Source organism: Anguilla rostrata, chromosome 4 (genome assembly GCF_018555375.3).
Source record: "Anguilla rostrata isolate EN2019 chromosome 4, ASM1855537v3, whole genome shotgun sequence".
Taxonomy (NCBI): domain Eukaryota; kingdom Metazoa; phylum Chordata; class Actinopteri; order Anguilliformes; family Anguillidae; genus Anguilla; species Anguilla rostrata.
In genome coordinates this window covers 20738646-20760733 of record NC_057936.1, presented here as the reverse complement: position 1 = coordinate 20760733, position 22088 = coordinate 20738646, and the positions used below count along the sequence as shown (strand labels likewise).

The 22088-nt window shown below is 42.0% G+C and overlaps 1 protein-coding gene across 5 annotated transcripts in view; it reads right to left on the bottom strand.

The window, feature by feature from the left end:
• Positions 1 to 20654, bottom strand: part of slc12a7b (solute carrier family 12 member 7b) — a 68198-nt gene extending 47544 nt beyond the window's left edge. For 2 of the 5 annotated variants that reach the window (XM_064331278.1, XM_064331282.1), the window contains exon 1: positions 20340 to 20654. In XM_064331278.1, coding sequence (XP_064187348.1) covers positions 20340 to 20499 — 160 coding nt within the window. In that variant the 5' untranslated portion in view covers positions 20500 to 20654. Of the gene's footprint in view, positions 1 to 3236; positions 3265 to 7005; positions 7310 to 20339 lie in introns of those variants that run through there. The other 3 variants (XM_064331279.1, XM_064331280.1, XM_064331281.1) reach the window with 3 other exon arrangements.
• Between the last annotated feature and the right edge of the window lie 1434 nt (positions 20655 to 22088).

The window sequence follows — 22088 nt, the reverse complement described above, 5'->3', positions numbered from 1 at the left end:
GATTTCTGCTGTAAGGCTGAAAAGGTCACGCACGTTGTTATTAACCTTTCCTGCATTTTGTCACTGAGCTTGTGACAGCTTTGGAGCCGAAAGGACAGTGGCCTCTGTTTCTTATCACTGCGACTGAAGTTTCCGAATGGCAAAGTTCAAGTGTCCACGGCGAAGCGGAGAATGGTAAACGCAAGCGAAATCCGGTCTTAACCGGTCCTCTGTAACAACGAGGCCCAGTGGCAGGGACACCAAATTCAGGAGGCCCCTGATCCAACCTACGTTTCGCATGACATTTCACCCTCTGGCAGTTGCAAAACAGGAGGTGAGAGGTCACAGAGTGCTCCACATCTGGAGTCCGTCTGAGTGGCCCAAGGGGAAGCGGGTGTCCGCGGATTTCCTAACCGTGAAGGCCGGAAATAGGGCCACTGCAGCGAGCAGGTGTTCAAATGCCATAACGTCAAGGTCAAGGACTGCTCTTCTCTAACTGCATCCATTCAAAGTTTTTATTTTAAATGATATGCTTCACTGCAGTGCCAGCCAATGTCACAATAAAAAGACAGTTCTATTCAACACTGTGACTAAAGCTAACCAAGTAACTACATCAACTACACTGTTCATTTGTGTTTTTTTTAACTGAATAAATACCACATACAAACCACAAAATCTGATAGCCTGGTGGTTGTGAAATGAAGCGTATGCACATTATAACTGAAACTTCTAACTGGGAGCTTTAGATCCTTCCAGTGCCAAGCAGAAGATACTGGATATTCTCTATCACAGAAAGCATAGGCAAGACAAATCTGCTTGAAACATGCTTATAAAACCTAAATTGGTTATGAGTACAGTACAAGTAAAGTTAATATGGTTCATTTTCACAATTCACAAACTCTCTACGCCTATGTCAATCTTTCAATGTTTGCCAATACCATTTTAAAAGGCATGCAAAATTCATACCAAACCTTTGCATACATAGTCATAATGAACACTGGAGCGTATTTGTATTCAGTACCAGCATTTGAATTGGTCACACATCAGAGGATCACAAAATGTGTAGTGTGTGATGTTCCATATTTTCTGAGAAAAATAAGTGATGTCAGATGAACCTGGCACCACTGTTATTATGTAAAATTGACACTACCGGGAAAAGCTGAACATGCACGACTGAACATACCTATAAAAAACCACAGGTCTCCCCATCTTTTGCCAACTAGCCAGCCATGGGTTTATCTGCTTGAAGACTATGGCATTGTTAGTGGAAACATAAAACACCCTCATGCGGACAATAAAAACTACAGATAAATTTTAATTTCCAAATGTGCCATTTCAGCTGATTCACGGGTAGCGTTTTACCTTGTATGGACAAAAACTGTGGAGAAAACAATTTATTTGTTTTTTTGTGTGCATTTTTTAAAAAAGATGACGGTATATGCCTTGGAGACAGTTCTACATGAAAGCACTTGGACATTCCAACTTAATTATCCTCTAGGCATGCCGCTGTTACTCAACAGGGGATTTCAGAAGACAATACTGTGTCTCTGTTCAAGAGTGCTGCAGGTACAGTTGTTTTCGTGTAAGGGGAAAAAAGAGGGAAAGTTAAAAATGAGAAATTCAGCAGATGCAAGGCAAGAAACTCTACGAATATGAAAGTATAAAATGACAGTTGACAACCACACACAGAAATGCTGAGGCATAAGGAAGGTTCGAGGAACAATTTGAGGCAAGTGGCGTTAAAAGTGAACAATGCAGGACAACACAGAACAAAAGTAGCTAAAGATGTTCCCGTCGTGCGTAAATGCAGCGGATGGCCTTCGAAGAATTGCGCGTTCTTTTGACGTAAAAGGAATTCCTGTCAAGGATCGTATGGCCCGTGCACAAATTCTTCCCTGATTGGATTTTCCACTCCGACAGAGAAATGGCATCCAGACGTCACCTCTGGAATGGACCTACAACGCCGGTCCGGCAAACGTATTTGCAGTGCGTATGTGCTCCAAACCTCTCGTTTCTTTATGAGCCGCTTCCTTGGGTACAGCTAATCTAATTACTTTGTGCCGCGCCATCGGCTTGCATAATGAGAGCTGAAGCGCGTGCGCCGAGGAACTCCTTAGTGGCATTTCATCATGCTTCCGAAGCACTTCCTGTGGCAATGCTTCTACCAGAAAACATGCCTAAAGGCTACAACCAGCTTTGAGCTACTTTATATCACCCCCTCCCCTCCCCCCCCCTCCCCTCCACAACACACTCAGTGTAAACATTCCTGATGTAGAAGCACTCCTGATTTACACGTTGCACAATTTCTGCCTCGCATGTAGAAAAGCCCCGAGTTCAACCCGTAATGAAACATATAAAAAATGACATCATGCATTTAGAAGCAAGCGCTGTGCTCCGGAACCTCTAAATGGGATTGGAGTGATTTGGAAACGTTAGGCTGCATACCATCCGAATTTAATTTATGGCAGACAGGGACCTCGACTACTTCCAAGAAAGTTGAAGTACTTCCTTTGTTGGGATCCATACTACAATGTGTGCTGCTGTCTCAATGACCTTCATTAGAACATTCTCTATGGTCTCTTGATAAACTAGCTACTTTCACACATGGAACATATTGCTGTATTAAATTTTCCAACAATGCTAGCGACTTCTCTTGATCACACAACCAACAACTACTGAAGTAGGTCAAGAGCATAACCAAGACGTATAGGCCTACAGTCATATGAGGTATGATTTTGCTACTAGCCAGTAGCTAGGTAATGTTAAGTAGCTTGCTAATGAAAAATAAGTGAATCAAAGCAGTCCCTACGAGAACTTTAAAAACTTTTATTTAACTGTAAGAAATTAACTTTGCGTGCTTGATACACTAATGTTGTGGCTTTGTTCACAGTAACGTTGAAATAGAACATTTCTGTAAATGTTAACTGGTCTTAATTGCCGGAACAAATTTTCCAGAATACCAACTCCAGCTCTGACTGACACATGATGCCTAAACAGTAAAGTTCCATAACGCTACAGGATAAGGCTGCATGTCTTAAGAAGGGTCATGAGGACTGCAAGGCTCCTCTATTTTGCCATGGCACTACCTACTGTGCTGAGAATACCAAAAGCCTGTCACTGTAGTCCTATGGTCCGCTCAAGTCAATAAGCTTTTTAGCAGTTGTGATATCCTCCACACAATGAAACACAAAGAAAAAAAGCCCACAGTAGCCAGGGCAGGTTACGGTACATGTCACAAGGCTTATGAAGAAACCCACCTGAGACTGGCATCAACAAACAGCACAGTGACTGTGTACTTGCATGTATACAGCCTGTTTTTGTCATTCGTTCCCATTCCAATATGAGGTAGCCTACTCCCTCGATTCATTATGAATTCCAGAATCCTCTAATGCCTTGTTTGCTTGCCCGGGTTATTAATACAGAATGTGCTTGTTGTGTTTGGAAGGGGTGTGTGTAATCACTGTCCAGATAATGTTCAGAGTCACGGTGAACACAAACATCTCACGTCCTCTAAAAACAGCCTTGGCTAAAAGAAAACGTGGCCTCCAGGGAAGAGGATCTGATCCATCTCCACAGTGAACTTGCTCAGCCAAAAAAAATATGCCACAATAACAATACTACTATTGGTACAGCAAAACCCCAAGGATTAAGCATTTCAGCTGTCACATAAAGCGATTACATTAGCATTCAGCTTTTCTACATGATAGATTATAATGAACAAAACCTTAATTAGACATGCACGTTTAATTTACAATTCCTGACACCATCGCCTGATTTTACATGTCTTCCGCGTATGCCATTACTGTCACCGCCTGGCTTTCTCTCTCATGCAACAGCCAACTAGATTTAACCCGTCACACCAGTTGGTAAGGTCAACCCTGCCAGAGCAGTTTACTTGAATTATTTAATTTGTTAAAGGGGAATTCCACTCTGGGTTTTTATTTTATTTGTAGAAGAGTAGCAGTACTCCTGATTAAAATTAGCTCTCAGCCAGCTCTTCACCTGTAGTGAGTGAGAGATATAGCCCAAAATCACCGTCCATGCTCCAGGTACCTGCTTTGCTATAGGCAACATCAGGGTGGGAGATTACAGTCTATGGGCGGGCATCAGACAACAGCTGGTTTCCACTCCTCCTGAATACAAACGGAGGGGCTGGGCATTACTACTTGCCTGGAAGCCATTCTTCTACTCGCTAACAAGCTAGCCACTGAAGAAAGAAAATTTAGGTTTATAGTATTCAGTTAACTTTCGTGCTTAAGTTGTACTGAAAAGGAAACGCCGCTTTGCGGTATTGTGGCAAACTACAAGGGCTAAACGTCAGAGAAAGAATAAATGTATTTTTATCAACTGAGGCAAGATGAGGGTAAGCGAAAACAATGTCTGACTGCAATTGGTAAATATCCTCCAGACACACCTGAGACACAGATAAAAAAGTGTGGCATTTTCACACAATTTATTTGAGAATATTCCGGCAAGACTGTTGGACATACCGACAGACCATCTGTTAGCTTGCCTGCCACCTTAGCCTTGTATGGGAGGTCAGGGGGTGGTATTTAATTAAAATTACCTGCCCAAAAATGAGAAAGAATAGAGGTGTACGTCATTATTATGTATACTTCTACCAAATTTGCACCTTTTGCTGCTGATATTTCTGAGCACAGACCAGCCACTAAGAGAGACTTAGTTACGCATTGATCTATTAAATGAGGTTAATGTTGTTTTGTGTTGAACTTCCCCTCTAAAAGAAGATCACATTAAACTTTTATAACATAACTAGCATGTTCAGGTAAATCAAAAAGAAATATGGAATCCTGGGCTCTAACTATGAGAGATGGTGTCCCACTGCAGTGGAAGTGGTCTAATGAACACTTGGTGGGCTATATCAAATAAAACTTTCCCCTTTTAACTGTATTGCCGCTGTATAGCCTGAAGGTATATTTTGTCAAGCTGGTTTCCGTTCACATCCGACAAAAACTAATAAAGTTTTAACCATCAACGTCCATTCTATGAAACAATTAAATGTGTCATTTCAGGTTAGACCTCTTTAAAAGATACGGTCCCACCACACAGTATTCAGCCTGTATGCAGTCATTTTGCATTTACATTGAACACTTTTAGCAAACTCTTACCCAGAGCAACTTACAAAGCTTGCATTCTTTCCACACACACAATCCATTTATAGAGCTGGATATTTTCTGCAGCAATTAAGGATAAGCACCTTGCTCAAGAGTACAACGACAGTGTCCCTCCAAGAAACTGAACTTGCAACCTTGGAGCGACAAGCCCCGTTCACCATTATGCTACACCGCAGCCCTCAGACATAGGAAGGACTTTGGCGGAACTCGCATCAATTACAGGATAAATGTTTCTCTTGGGGTTTCTACTGAACAGCAGAAGCTGAAGAGCGGTATTAAGAATTAATCCAGTGGGTTCAGCTCAGACTTGCTCGCACTTCTTTGACAAACAGACACACAATACAGCGGGACAAGAGATCGCGCGCTGCAACCCGCTTGAATGACAGCCCTGTAATTTGCTCTGGATAAGAGTGGCTGTCAAGTGCCAATCTACGGATGGAGACGTGCCCATCCATCGGATATAGTCTGCGGGGAAGGCCGAAGGGGGAGAAGAACCTCATTCTCAGCCATACGACCCAGCTGACGCAAAACGCCCTCACAGTGTTGCTGCCATGTAGTGACGATGTTTTAACACTGACGAAACCTCACAGTGACAGCGTGAGAACATTTTGTGTTTGCTGGGAACCTGTGAATCATGCTCCAAAGGAGATGCAACAAACCTGATCTAGGCCTACATCATCAATAGTTGAAAATGTCAATATGAGCTTTTTTTTTGGGGGGGGGGGACCATAGTTTGGAGCGCCGCATATTTGGGCATTGCTTCTGCTGAGGATCAGTTTCCAAGCCACAAGACTATGCCTACTCCAACTGCTTCCACTGGCATGCGGTCCCCAGGCGCCTTAATCATGACAGCCTGGCTTAAATATAAACCAGGGAGCGGGACGCCCAAACGCGAGCTGCACATGAAACAGTTTACCGCCACCCTGTTATTCACTGCCTTTCACTGCAGAGGAAACTCAACGCAGATGTGGGGTTCCACCCTCTGCCGCAGATTTATACGCTCCCCGGAGTACTTCCTTCTCACAGTCAGAGAACAGTCTGGAACAGTGCATCATGCACGCACGTGGGAAAAGGTGGGAGCAAGCCTCCCCCCCCGGCAGAAACAGGACAATCGGGCCAATCGATACCGTCCACAGCCGTCCCGGCTGCAAGTCGAGCGAAAGAAATAAACGAAGAAAAGAGCCAAACGAGCACGCCTCAGCCAGCAGCCTTATACAACACCCTGCTGAATGGACTTGACTCTCTTTTACCAAGTCTGTTAAACTTCACGCACAGGGCAGAGGTAATTGCACGCTACGGTGGAAATTAGGAGGAAGGAGGACTGGGCTGCGGTTTGCGATACAGCAGAATAGACACGGTGATGAGGGGAGGGAGGAGGACAGGCTTGGGTAATTACATCTGCCTGGCATTTTACAAAAAAAAACACTTAGTCATTTTCATTCAATATGACCAACACTGGCTCAAAACATGAGCAGCGATGACTTCTACATATTTTTAGCAAAACAGTTGCTCACCACAGATAGGAAGTTAACTGGATGATAAGCTGAAAACCCGGGTAAGAAAAACAGGGGGAAAACTACCATACTTATAGTATGAAATGAACCTACTTTCACATTCAGTAAGAAATGTCTATTGTCCTGAACATACAAAGGAAAAAGGGAGGCGGATTGATAATGCTAGGAAACGTGCTTGACTGCTGTGAGCAACTGTAAAATTCACAGGAAACACACAAACCTGACACTTGGCACCAGAGCGCCACAAAGTTAGAGAAGGCGTGTCACTAATAAAAGCAAACCATATCCTTTTTGTGTAAAGTGGAAAAAACTCAGCCCTGTCCCGTCTGTTGGAACCCGTCAGCGCAAGAGTGGAGGGAGGGGGCGCGAGTCCAAACCTGCTTCACCTGGGAAGGTCACGGGGGACTCCGGCACATCCTCGTCCTCCTCTCTCAGGACGTTGTCGTCGCGATCCCAGGAAGAACTCTTGCCGTCGTCCACCGGAACCACCGTGAAGTTGGTGGGCATTTTCACACCATGTGCTTTTTTCCCGTACGCGTGGTTCTCTCTCGTCCACCACCACCCCCCTTCCTTTTTTTTTCTTTTTTTGTTGTTGTGTGCTGTGTATCCTTCTCCCTCTTGGCCGTCTCTCCCACAGTTCGAAGTTCTCCGATTCACCACGGCAGCACGAGTGCTGGCCCCAGCCCATCACCAAATATAGAGAGCTGCACGGCTCCGCCCCCCCGGGGGAAGACCTTCCCACTCCGCGTGTCACTCGAGCTGGAGAGCTCCCGGCCGCGGCGGCTGGCTCCCCTTAACTCTGCCTCTGGTGGGCAGCCCCCGCCCCCCCCCCCCCCCCCAGTTATTCAACCCCTGCCTGGGTTAGCCAGGTACTTCCTGGTTCTTGTCGATATCCTGCACTGAGGGGCTGGGGAGCTGTGTGCTTTCTGGCTGCAGTTCAGGGTAGAGGCAGCCGTCTGGTGTGCAAGCCCCCCCATCACCCCACGGAGGGGTGAAACTGCGTCACTCTTATGTAAACTCAATATGGGATTGCCATAACTACGAAAAAAAAAACTGATAAAATAAGAAAACAAAGATGTTTATGCGAAATGGCAGAAGGAACAGCTTGACAATTTTAGTAATTGGGAGGAGGCAACCACATCACAAAAAACACTCCCATTAGAGTCCATGCATTCATTTCTTTCTATTCTTGTGTGAGGCACAACAGCAACATGTTAAATTGTAATAAAAAGGCATAAAGTATTTGAAGAATAACCTGTTGTTCCACTTGTGTGGGAACAATGCTTGAGGCCACAGTTCTGGATGGTTTTTACTATTCGTTACGCAGGTCTTGATAACACCGCTACTCATGAGAAGCAACTGTAATAGCCCAAAACACCTCTACACTCTCACCTAATGGCCGACAGCTAGCCAGGGCTGCTAACCCCTGGAGACAAATTATCATTTCAAAAGCCAGTTGAAAATTAACTAGAGCGGACAGGAGGTTTCCTCTGTGAAAGGATGCTAATGTTCACACGAGTCATCCACTGTAATCCACTGTGATCCTACCTACAGAGAATAATTACTGAACAATACAATGGGCTGCCCATTACCATAGAATTACAATAGACTGACCCACACTGGCCACATTTTACCTCTATCCACTCCCCAAATTTATACTACAAGTAGTACATTACATTACGGCCCTGGAAAAACCAAAAACAGAGAAAACCTTCAATGTTGTCTATTTTTAAAAAAAACTGTCTGGCTTATTAAAGAAGAACTTGGAAAATAATCAACTTCCTTATTCAAGGCCTTTATCACAGTGATGAGTAATACATGTCTCTGCTGACAGCTTAGGGTCTCCGAGTCTAATGTTCCTTGTGCTTCAGCTCTCAAATATGGAATCTGGGCCCCAGTTTTTCACATTTCTGAAAAGACACAGATAGAGACTGAACTCACAAACATCTTATAGGGCAGGGTCAGGGGTGGGGGGTGGGGTTACTGTAACAGCTGAAGAGAATACCCAGCTACCCTCTGACGGCGGCCATCGCATTGGTTAATCAGCACAGGCTGGCCACGGCTGGATCTGCTCAGGGCTTGTGTTTATTTTCCCAAGGGTATTACAACACCACTGTTTCAGGGGGAGAGGGGGGATGGGTGTGGCTGACATCTTTTCAGAAAGACGTAACAAAAGAAAGACTCCTCTATTGTCTCATTTATCTGGCACAATTCTAATAGAAACGAAAAAAGGGAAAAATCCAAACAGAAAAATGTCAGTACAGCAGTAGGCTTTATCCAGAGAAGTCATGCTCTCCACACATGGCTCACACTCTGGGGCTGGGGTTTTATTTATTTTATTATGCAAGTGCACAAAAATACGTTACCTTGTGTACTACACACACTAGGTGGGGCTAGAGGCTATAGAAAGCATTCTTTTTTTACAGTTATGTGACGTTATAGGCCAATAACATACAAGACGAAAGTTGACTTCACAACTTTATTAAAATAAATAAAGAATACTCTGAGTTCATCAAGACAATGATAGGGCTGTACGGGGCTCCCATTTTAGGAGCATTTGCCCCTGAAAAATTAGGATGCATTAGTCTGTTCCTAAATTTCTCAACTTAGGAGCAAGTGTGCTCCTTTGACAGATGTTGTAGCGCAGAGCCCTGAATGAAAACACTGTATCGGCAGCGCTCGGAAATACATAATGACCTCATTTACAGCAGCATGTTCAAATGACAGGAATCCTAACAGCATGTACTGCTGCTGAGCACAATTATCTTCCACCCTTGCCCTCGCCCTTTTTCAAAAAGCACTTCCTCTCGCAACATGCATCCAGCTTCTTAAATTATTAATGCAGTCCTGTACATTCCAGCATCATTGCACTGATTCTATACTCTCCGTTCTACTACTTTGACTGTCAGGTTTGACTGCCTAAGCTGTTGACATTGTTGGGACACACAAGGATGGTAACAGATGGTAGCTCACCGCAGTGTACACACTGAATCATTACGACTAGCAATGTGAATTAAAATGAACCATGCTATTAGCTGTGGAATTCCATACATTTCTGTGAATTAATCTGACTTAACATCAGCATTAGGGAGGGATTAAAAAATGCTCTCTTCTTTGAGAAACAGAATATCTTAAAAGGTTTACAAATTTATGCACAAATGAACAGGCTGCTGAACTAAAAATGCTTATTAACCTGATAAAAAAAAATTCAAAAATTCTATAATGTAGACCATTAATAACAGTGAGAAAGATGCTGAAGGTGATTAAATTGTTTGGGGAATTTCATAACACTGGTGTTCCTTATCTAAACTGAAAACGTCCATGCTAATACAAATTAGTCCCAAAAAATCTATTTAAAATGTATTTCCCCAAGATTCGTGCAATGAGAAGTGGACAAGCATCACCAAAATCTACATTTTCCACATGTATCTGTTCAAATACATGTGGAAAATGCAAATACACACTACTGGTTATAATGCTATATACCAAAAATAAAGCTAATCAATTGGAACGGTGAGAACTATAAGCTCCCACGAAGACTAAATGCTAATGTACAGTATAGGCTAGTATTGGTTTATAGAGTTAAAATGCCTTTGAAAGCCCAAAGCTTTTTCACCATACTGATAACAGCCTTCAGCTTAACCTCAAAACTGAAGGGAAGTGCATAATGGTTTGCAGTCGTTTTATTCGTTGGCATTTTTTAGGATGGGAAAAATGCCAAATATGCGATGAGAGTGATCCACAAGATGGACTGTTACACAATAGCTGGTAATTGGTGGTCTTTCCCCAGCAGTATTCATTATGTTAAAGCCCATTACTTTCAGTCTTATGGACCTATTTATAAAAGGACAAAGGGAGACAGTTACAGTTGGGAGAATAAAACACGAAGGGAAGCTGAACACTTCCATCTGAACAGAACCGCGCAAGCATAGGAGCACAAAGAAATTAAGCACTATCACTAGCTCAGCAATCCTACTGTTCAACTCAATTCCACCACAGCTTTTAGGGTATATACTGTACATAAAAGGCTTTAAACGTATTTCCTGGAAAATAGCAGTAGCAGGGTTTTTCCTGCATTGAAATGTCTTAGGCATAACTACTGAAAATACCATTATTCCTGTAGAATGACCGCTAACAATGTGTACATCCTTCAGCATAGGCTGCATTTCCCCACAATTCTGGAACTTTCAATAAATAATTAAATTGTTCCAATTTTTTATTGTCACACATTTTATTTTTTATAACCTAGCACTCAATGCACTGTGCTGGTCTCTTGAAGAACAGGGCTTTACATTCTAAGCAAAATATAGGGAGACAACACATGGGGCTGACAATGGCAGGAAAACCAGGCCGAACGCAGTCTCTGCCACACAGAGTAACCGCCTATTTCGATCCAGGAAATACCCTGATTAGTCATAAATGCAATGCTATATGCGGCAGTTGCATAGGGCTGCTCAAGTTGCTGCTGGCTCATGTTAAAACAAATGGCTTGAGAGTTTTGAGAAAGCAGGGCTAACCTTTAATAGTAGTCAATGGGAAATGTCAGTACAGGCAGTATTTCTTAGTTAAATTGGGGTTAAATCGTCCATAAACAGTATTTTAGAGCGAACCCACAAGGGAGTAAAATTAATTACAAAGAATAAGGTCAACTACCAGTAATGCTTCCATAGCTTTGGTGAAGCACAGCTCTGCCAAGAATAAGCCAATAGCAGGCAGACAGGACCATGCACAGCGCAGCCTCCACACAGGGAATGATCGGAGCCATGACAACAAAGAGGGCTCATTTACCCCTTCTCTAAGAAGACACATAAATGTGATATGAATGACCATGGATTATCAGCCACCTGCATATCCTCACTCTTAATGACTACACTCACTCAATCCACTTGAACTACAGACACCGTGACAGTGAATGAGAGAAACCATTCAAGGCTAAGATTCTGATTGCCATCTGGATACGGTACTGGCGAGAGGGCGGCTTGCAGTGGAAATTTCCATTCCAGGAAGGTTGAGGACAGGCAACTATGCCATGACGTACTGCACCTCAGAGAGAGAGAGAGACCGTTTAGATTTGTTGTCCTTGTTTTTGTTTTGCTATTTATTAGCTGCTACATCCCAGAATATTAGGATACCCACAGTAAAATATGGAAGCCACATTCATAAAATAGAAGGTTGTGAAGTGAAGGTATTGCGTGTCCTTCAAAGAGCTTGTGTTTTTGTTATAACAGCACTAACAAATGCCCACTGTTCTGGAACCCAGCAATATGCAGACCAGCATGCATGGAATGAAACATCTCAATAACCTCCACTGGTGTTGTTGCCATTTTCACAGGGAGAAAAGTTGAAAAGATCAAAAAAGCACAATCCGTTCCCACAGAAGGATGAGAAACCAAATCTGCTCTATTAGTTTTGAAAGGCAAGTGGGATTTCTAAGTATTAATGCTAAGGTTGCTTGTGGAAATACCTTCTCTTAAAGTTACTGAAGAATTGTGGGATTAAAGAACTGAGGCAAGAGGAATCTCTGCAACTTAACATTGCTCCTGAGGCTACTGGGCAAGGTAGAGTTTGTCTTTGTTTTCTCCCCAAAATAATTTTCTGTAATAACATGGGATATGCGCGATTTATCAACAAAAGGAAAAAAGAATTCCTCTTAATATGATCAGTCAACACCAAAAAGCAAAAAAAAAAAACTGCATACAATGCATTGTGGGTATATTTTCAAATCCAGATTTGGATACACCACTAGAGGGCACATCACCTTCTATGGCTAAATCGCATGTCATTCAGGCAGTAAATGCTGTGAAATGTCCAATCTGGTGAGCCCAATCCCTATAGGCAATAATGGCTAATAGTCTCCACGATATTGTTTCATAGAATTGGTAGACAAGGGAAAACAAGGTTTGTTATCTCATTAAGTATCAACATTTAAGGCCAAGTTTTTAATGCTCCCCTAAAACAGTCCAGGGCAGGAAATGCGCAGTGATGCTCATGTGCAGAACAGAGGGGAAGGTGTGACAGTGGCTCCATGAACAGGAAGGCAGGATGCAGATGAGACCAGATTCCCATCAGCAGCAGGCCGTCCAGGGACACAGGCCACCCCACTGCCGGGAAACAGCTCGGACATGGAGAAATGCGTTTCCCATCAGGCATCAGGTTCTCCTCTTGCACATAGCTCAAGAGGGGTCATTTTTGGTAATATTTTGATATTTTTTAAATACATTCCGTTTCCAGGATACTGCACATCGATAAATGACCTGAATGTACAGTAGTCAATATATTTCGTGAAAGAAAAAGGATGGAAACGATTAGTCAAAAAAAAAAGCACAAATTAGGCTATCTGATAAGAGAAAGCAAACATTTTGTCCTGTGCCTTCATTTAAAAACAACAATGAAAATAATTGTGGCTTGGAGGCTTACCAATTGGATCTTGAAACCTCAGATACAAAAACATTACCATTAAGGCAGCAATAAAGAAATCGATTAATCATTCTATAATCCAAGCCTCATGCAGCAATACTTAAAAATCCCCTAGTTAGGTTTACATATCACTGCATTAAAAGGATTTAAAATCCTAATTTACTGGGCATGTATGCTTGCCAGGCAGCTTGCCAATGACCTTTTTTCCTATCAAATTAGCCCTAGCTCTCACTCAATCCACTATTTTACTTATAATTTAGTTATTATGTAATGATTAGAAATCAGTTTGGGGGGCGCAGAATGTGTGTCCAGACCAGTGGGTATCGCACAAGTCTGACACCGTGTGGAAGACAATGAAGCTGAGCCAAACATGAAGTGACAGGCAGCTTTACTCCGTTATGCAATCCATTCAGAGTACAGGACCCGGAGCACAAACAGGCAAACGGAGAACTGCAGCAGGCATTGGCTATCGGGGGAAGCAGTTTTCAATGTAGCCTAATGAAGAATGACTTTGCTTGCAAACTGTCACCTGTCCTGGCCTGAAACGTCTGAATGGCTTGAAAAGAATGCCATTTAACTTTTCTACTTTTTCATTTCTGCGTTTCTCAGAGTTTTATTTGTAGTCTTTCATAGATGGGAACAGTACATGAATGTGGAGCAATCCTTCATACTGACTGGTTATTCCAGCATGTTGCAGGATTGATAATCTACCTTGTTTCATAGTAACATGGTCTTCTTTGTTTACTGGACATTTAAACAAAATATTTCAAAGAGAGCATGCTTAACTAATTTAGCAACTTCCATCTTAGTTTCAGTATTCGCAGCATACGATCCAGATTTAACAAGTAAAGCAATATATATTTTTTAAATCAGCCTCAGTTAATCATCTCCTCTAACACTTTCCCTCCAGCATGGAGATCTCCTGACCAAAGGGCCTTCTCTGCATCGTGCCATTAAAGGTATTGAGCCATTTAGATGTATTGAGTTTCTAATGCAGATTTATAGGCCCGTTCTTTGAGGCAATGGCATTACGGAGACCAGCCATTAAACTGCGTGAGGGAGAAGATGCGCAGGACTCCTGTTGACAGACTGCTTCCATCTACTGGCCATAAGAATCACTGCAGGCCATAGTGATGGTACTCCTCAAGCAGAAGTTATGCCATCTTTGAAAACAATGCGCTGTATGATATATAGCATGATTTCACTGATCTTTAGAATGATAGGATGAGCTGATGAGGTGGGCACAGTGAATAGGATGGGATATCCAGATGCGGTAAAGATCAGTGACTCATCATTGCGTGATGCATAACAACCGCAAATGCAACCTAATCCTTAAATGCGTGCGTACCAAGATCCTTAATTAAAATACTGTCGCTAGCAACACAATGCAGAGCATAAAACTGAAAAATAAGGCCAGCATGCAAAGAAACATCTCATTTGAAAAAAACATCCAACCAGAAAAACAAATTTATATTGGAACTTCAGCTCATTCATCGTAACATTTTCCAGACATTTTGAAAAGAAAAACAAAAGTCCAATGGTCACTTCAGTAACAAAATTTCCATGACATATTTTACAGGCTCTGTAAAAGAAAATTTCCTAACCACTGAAAACCACTGATCTCAGCTTAAAAACAACCCATTAAGTGGCCACTGAAGAAGAAAAACCAGCAGCTACAGTCAAAAACACTTTTTCCCTTGATTTTTTGTAAGTATGGTGTCTACAATCCAGGTGCAACACTGCCTTACAATATAACACTGCACTCTGTTGTCCGTCTTATCAATAAACTCCCAAGTTTTTAACCGTCCTCCAACCCATGGATTCTAATATGATATGTTGTACATCTTCATTAAATCATTAAATGACTCTAAGTTTTTCACAAAAAAATGCTGCATGCAAAAGATAGGCAAAGGCTTTCTATAAATCAGCATGCCTCGGTGTAAGCAGCAGTTTCTCGGTTGACCAGCTAAGCCTGACCTTCTCAAATGTCACCATACATGTCTATCACTCATTCAGCTGTCTAAAGACCACCGCTCAACACGGAGGGATCGGGTGGCGTTTTGGCTTATGAAACAGAATACACGTAGCCTAACTCGCGGAATTCTGTGTTCTTCGTGCGGAACGCTGGCGCGCGTTCCATTCCTCAGCTTGGGAGAGGTTTCCCAGACTGGGAAGAGTGAATGGAGTAACGGAGGCGAAAAAACAAACAGAAGCTGGCAGAAGCGCTCGAGGAAAAAACAGAACATACATAAGGTGGCTCAGGCATTTGAAGAAGTCTTGCATGTGGTGCCCAATCAGTTTCTTTTTCTCGTTTATTGTTGTTCAAACCCTCTGAAGTCACAGCGCGTTTTATGGCTGGACATTCAACAGCTGTCACATCTGTACATTACTGGAAACCTTCCATCAGAAACAGTCAAACTGGCAGCACACCTCAGCCCACAACAACCCAGTGCCACAGAAGAAGGGACGAGCAGCTACCACACAAATAAACATGTAGGCTCATTGCGTGATCATTTCCTTATTTCATTTAAGTAATGGAAATTATCTTTCAGAGGGTTAGTCATGGAAAATGTGTAATGGAATCACCTTAGTTGGAATAATCTGTCTTTCCAGCACAATGGCAAATGCAATAAAAAATGATAGGAGCCTATTATCAAGCCAAAATTGGTTATGAGAAGAGACAGGAAGACGGACTGACTGAAGAGCCTAGCCTATCATATGTCAGCATATTATCAAATGAACGGTAAGCATGGATGTATAGCGCTGGTGAAAACATGGGACATTGAAGCCAGTTGTTCACGTAGCCCAGATACGTGTCCAAATAAAGACGTGCCGCAACACACGATACCCAGGGCAGGGCGGGGGTCAGGCGCTCCGGGAGCCCCCAGGGGTACGGGCCGATTAGTCCCGACTCGTCTCACTTTGACTGACGAGCCCCACCAGAGGAACAGAAGTGACCTCCGTGACTTCAACCCCCAAAATACACGGCTGACACTCCAGACCGAAAGCATTTAGTGGGGTCAGCACTGCTTTCATTCACCAATCCCGTGGAAAATCGCCCGTACCCTTTGGCTCATTTGCACACACGCTCATCCATACCCAGGATGTGAGCCGAACAGCTGTTTGGAGGACCAATCGTATACTCTGCAAGACCGCATCAGCAAGCATCATCCGCTTGAAGTCCACAGATGTCTGGAAAGCCTATCTCAAGTCAGGTCTTAATTACTTAATTGGCGCCACTGATTACAGGGAACATGTATCACATGTTGATCTATGTCTCAGCTGCTGGGCATCTCCATCTGTGGATCTCAATGACTGCAAGTGCACACCATTGCAAATGATCAGAGGGTCCAAAAAGGGCCAGTGTGGGTGCAGTTTTTTGTTCTAGCCCAGCACCAAAACATCATTGAGACATTCTACTTAGAAAGGTCTTGAAGGAAGACCATGATCAGTTAATTAGCTGAAACAGGTGTCGTAGTGCTGGGTTAAAACAAAAACAGGCACGCACGCCAGCCCTTTTCGGATAGGATTGAACACCCCTGCACTAGATGGACTCTTCATCCAGCAGATCAGGGATTATACTAATCTTTCCATTTGCTAACAGTGTCAGTACATCGAGAGGGAAACATAAACAAAGCTGCTGCTGATGGTAATAACCGAAAGAAAAGGAAAATCCAAGGGGCACCATTACCTCTGTGAACACTGAGGCTTGATTGTGGTGCTCTTGAGCAACTGCTAAAGGCAATGCGTGTGTGCACTAAAGCAGCAACACTCTCAGTGTCAAAGTCAGTCACTGTTCACGCAAGCAATGTCCTGAAATATGACAGCCATTGTGCTTACCCACTGGTGGTTGTCATACTGAGTCACTCATCGTCTTGGATACGGTTGTAAAAGCCTGGTATCGCCAAAATCCAGAGAACATGCTCCGCCCACATTCCCACAAACCCAGCAAGCAACATTCAGCAAAGCCAGAGTCAAACGCATTGAATCTATAATAATGATAAAAACAGCCTCTGGTCCTGCAGAGAGGGGAGAGGGAAACTGACCTCCAGTTGAAATCCTCTGGCAGTGGGAGTCTCTTCCCTCATTATGGCCGACATTGATGTACACTACGAGACCCAGAGCACATGCGGAGCTCTTTAAAGTCCACAGTAATTAAGCGTCTAAGATTATAGGCAGCCTTTCCTGGTATCTCCATAAACCCTACACCACAATTCTACCACGAGCTTAGAAATGCAAAAGTACTCTTTAACCGGGTATCTAAAGGATTTTGTTTATATATGATTGTCCTGGTTGCTGAGCACAAATCCAGAGCACCATCAAGATGCTGTTGACCTGTAAGATCATCAAGACTCATTCTGTTTTATGATGGTTGCTTTTGGATTTTGTTGTGCTGTATTATATTTCATGCCCGGGGGCCCAAAAATATATATTTTTATCTCAATGTTCTGGAACTGGAACAAAAAAAAAAAAAATATATATATATATATATATAATCCTCTTAACGATAGCTGGACCAAAGCGTGCCTGGCACTTGAATTTAAAGATTCTAAAGAATTAGGAACCATAATTTATGGCAGTGTTGCATCACTGATACAGAAGAAGAGCTTGCTGTCTGAAGTTTCAACTTTCTTTTCTGATGCGAAAAACTTACTTTGCCAATCAGACAGGGTAAAGGCCTCCAAATACCACACTAACCTCACACAACTGGTCTGTAATGTGAACTTTTTCACCTTCTGCTCCAATGAGCTACACTATGCCTGTCTAATCCAATGTGGGAATTAATAGGCTACATTTAACATCTTTCATATGTCAGCACTGAGGACAAACAAAGTTCCCATCCCGAGCACGCCTTTAAAGATCACAAATTTTCCTGGAATAATTACGTAATTAAACTAACCAGCTCAGGATTTTGCCCCCTCTGCATAAAGTAGGCCGTCTTATGCACAGCCTATAATTTCTAAGTAGTCTGCATGTTTATAACTTCAATACTTGCCTGAGTGCAATAGGTTTTGCAACAGCACCAATAGTTGATGATGTCATGTACTTTTAAATTAGTTCTGGACCTACACCTTAGCATTACATTGCATTTATTTAGCAGACGCTTTTATCCAAAGCGACGTACAAAAGTGCATATCATGGTCACTGGACAACTACAAAACACAGGTTCCATAAGCTACAAGACTATTTTGCTAATTATCTGTAGTATAGGCATTTTGGAGGCTAATTACCAAGTACAAATTGTGCCAACTATAACTTAGTGAATACCTCGTTACTTTTTGCCATTTATTATTGCTTTGTATTGCAAGTAGAGTCCTTGAGTAGTGGGGCACACAGAGGCGCTAAGTCGCTAACATCTTGGCCCATATTCGCACCAGTGTTTCTTCCTGTGTTCTGGTCTACAGCTCAGCAGCTACCACTGCTCTAATTAGCAACAAATCACACAATAATGTGGTGTGTTGCTTTGTCTCGCTGTCACACTGAGCAACTGGGTGGGTCACCGCATTCTCCTTCCTTTGATAACTGATGACCATGATTCATTACCACAAGTGAAGATTAATGCCTTTGCCAAATCAAAGCTAGACAACATGGGTATACCACAACAGTATCATTTTCTGATAAAATGAATAGGAAAAAATTTCATTTCCTCTGTCCTTATAGATTTTGAAGGACTTTGCCAATCACATAGGCTAATGAAAGCAGCTTTTTTTTCCAGTGTAGCAGAAGATACAAGTCTTTACAAAAACAATACAATAATACCAATACGCATGCTAATCATCTTATTTGCAAGTAAATGTTACACATGGATCATGAAAATGGGTACTCATTAGTTCAGTGTTCTTGTCTCCAAGACATTATAATGCAGCAAACTCTTTTTCCATATGTTCTTTATAATACAAAATTGGCTAGAGAAAATACCATGTGTTGAAAAGGACAGTGTGTAAGCAGACTCAGTTTGTTTCAGCATAGCACTGGCAAAGCTGTCATTAGATGTCATTAGTACACAGCATTCCTACAGGAAAATGTGTGCCTAATTGTAAATCCTAAATCACAGAGCAGAAGTGCATAGGACAAGATTGTGTCCATCTAAAAAGAATCATTGGATATCCTTTCGAAGAAAATGGACCTAAACTCGTTGATATTTCTCAGTCTTAAAGTGTTGTCAACACCGGCGAGCAAAAGCATGAATTTTGATAAAGCAACTTGAATGTTTCTGAGCATGAACAAAATGGCACAGACCGATCGCACTGGTTTTGTGCTATGTACTGTAGGACTATTACATTAAACACAACCTGAAACAAAGCACTGCTTTCGCAAAAAAAAGCCCTCCCACCCAAGGGAAACTGGCACAATTAAAATAACCAATTCATGCTTTTGATTCTTATTTTCCAGATACAGCAGGGGAAACTTTCCGTTGTGTATCTCTACTAGTGGTGTGTAGGTGACCGGTAATTGCATGCCTTCCCAAAATAAAATTGACGATGCTGTTTATTGAAGGGATTGCGCGGGCAGTTATTCAACACAACAGACAGAAGGCCTTCAGTAACATACGGAATATGCAACAAGATTATTCCCTTGTCGGAAAATGATCCAACTAAAGCCGCAGAAATAAAAAGCACAATTGTGAAGATGACTGATTGCACGGGATCCTCCAATTATACGCGACATGTAGTATTGCCGCATTAACCTACTGCTTTATGAATCGCATTTAGACAACTGAATCGATAAAATTAGCTAAATTTCACGACTCATTCAAAAGCTACAAGGTTCACGCTGTGATTGCAAGCCACCCAGGCAGCTAGTTGCCATGCAACTCGTTAACAGCCGAACGTTAGTTCCTATCGAGCTAACAAATTAATTTTTACGATGCACCAAGGAAATCGCAACTAGCATGCTGTCTGGATATGGGAAACTTTTTTTTACTACTTCACTTTCGAACAGATGAACGAAAAACACACTTTATCGAGAATTTAATTAAATTCAATAATAACATCAGGCATCAACACATTCTATAATGTTAGCTAGCCTGCTACTACGCTAACGTTATATTAAATATCGTTAATTGATTTAGGTACTTAGGTAGAAAGAGAACCACATATTTCAAAACAGACTCTCAAACATAAATGACCGGCGAACTATAATTAAACGAGGAAAAGCTACTGGTGTAAAATTTCGACAATTTCAGCTCGGTATTCAGTGGTTAAAAAAATATAACGTGAGCCACAAAATTTTTATAAATAATTACATGGCTATAACTGGCCAGGTCGTCAGTAGTCAAGCTGCATGATCTTACCGTATTTGTTCGGCTCTCTACTGTACTCCAGGATAGGGACAGCGTCTTGCTGGTCTGTATCGTTGCCCTCAGCAGCCCCTCCATCGCCAGGTAGGTCATTGTTGACCGTGGGGGCTTCATCGCCCTGCCCAACACGGATAACTACAAATCTTTCGCTCATGACACTTTTATGTCTTATCTTCTCAGCGTCTCCGCGGTCGAGCAAAACTTCACAGCTCAGACAGCTTAGCGCTGTGGTTCAAAACCAGCTGTCTGCCCTGATACAGCGGGAACACAAGACAATGTATGAGACACGCGCTGATCCCTGGATTGATTACACAAAAGGCGTGCCCATATGAAATGTGCTCTTATTGGCTGATGCGGCCATTGAGCTGCGTCAATCCGCGCCAAATACAAATCGGGGATGTTGCCTTTTATATGCGGCTTCATATCGAGCACAAGCAGTTTAGAAAATCTTTACACTTTTAGTTTTGAATTAGGCCCTGCCCCAACATTTTTTCCAAGGAGCACATATGGTCCTGAATTGAAAAATGTAGGTGCACACTAATCCATCCCAATTTGTAGACGTGTTCCTAAATTATTTTTCCAGTTTACACACATCAATTTTCAGGAGCAAATGCTCCTAATATGGGAGCACTGTAGAGCCCAGGCACAGAAGAAAACAATGACATTGTCAATTATGAATGCCAAAAGCAGAAAAAAGGTTACAAAAGTTGCAGGATATTGTAATTCTACATTAAGGTAATTTAGGTAATACACAGAATAAAGAAGTGATTGCAATCTCACAGCATAATTTTGAATATAAATATTTGGTTGACCAATTTTATCTCCTCCGTTTGTGGTTTATTGAATAGGTTACTCAGGACGACAAAATAATGTGCCCTGCACTGTATATTTAAAATAAAAATGGTAAGTTGAACACAAGTGATTGCACAAGGTGTACAATATTATGGTATGAACCAGGCTAGTATGCAGATTTTTAAAGAAAATCACCATTCAAATGAATACTATGAAGGCAAAACATCTGATCACACAGAAAAATTATTCCAAAATGTTTCTTATTGTTTTATATTGGTTTGTGTTTCACATTCACGTGTGTAAGTTGTCAGTCGTTCAGTTAAGGCAACTTGGACACAGCTGGTACATCTTGTAAATAATAACAAGCAAAGCGGACAGGTAAATACTTGGCAGAATTGATGAATGTTAGTGGGTGTTAAAAGTTTTTTGCATTTGAGTCAGAGGGTCAAGGGAATTCTGCAGTTTGGTAAACCATGGCCCATTGAATACTATTTTCAAGGTCTGTGTATTTGAATGTTCTTGCTTGCAAACCTATACAGTTGTGTTGGTTTTGACACATGTGCCCACTGGAATGTTGTAAGTTTTGATGGAGGCAAGGCAAGAGACCACTCAGGCATAGCCTGCTATATGTATGGCTGTGTCAGAATTAAATACTACATCACTAATTAGTCTAGATCTGATCAAAGGTTAGACTCACCCTGTAACTATGCAGTACATATGAAACCCCTAACCCAAAGTTTCTTTGGAGTCCTTCCCCAGTCCTTAAATTATCCAATTAGTGGTGAGGATTTTAGAGGGTGGAGTCAAAAATGGAATTTTGGTCTGCAAAATGTATCCCTCAGTCAAAAAATACATATATATATATATATATATCTGTGTGTGTGTGTATATATATATATATATATATGACAGTTCACAGTAAATTCACAGAACCTTGAATAACATATTTGT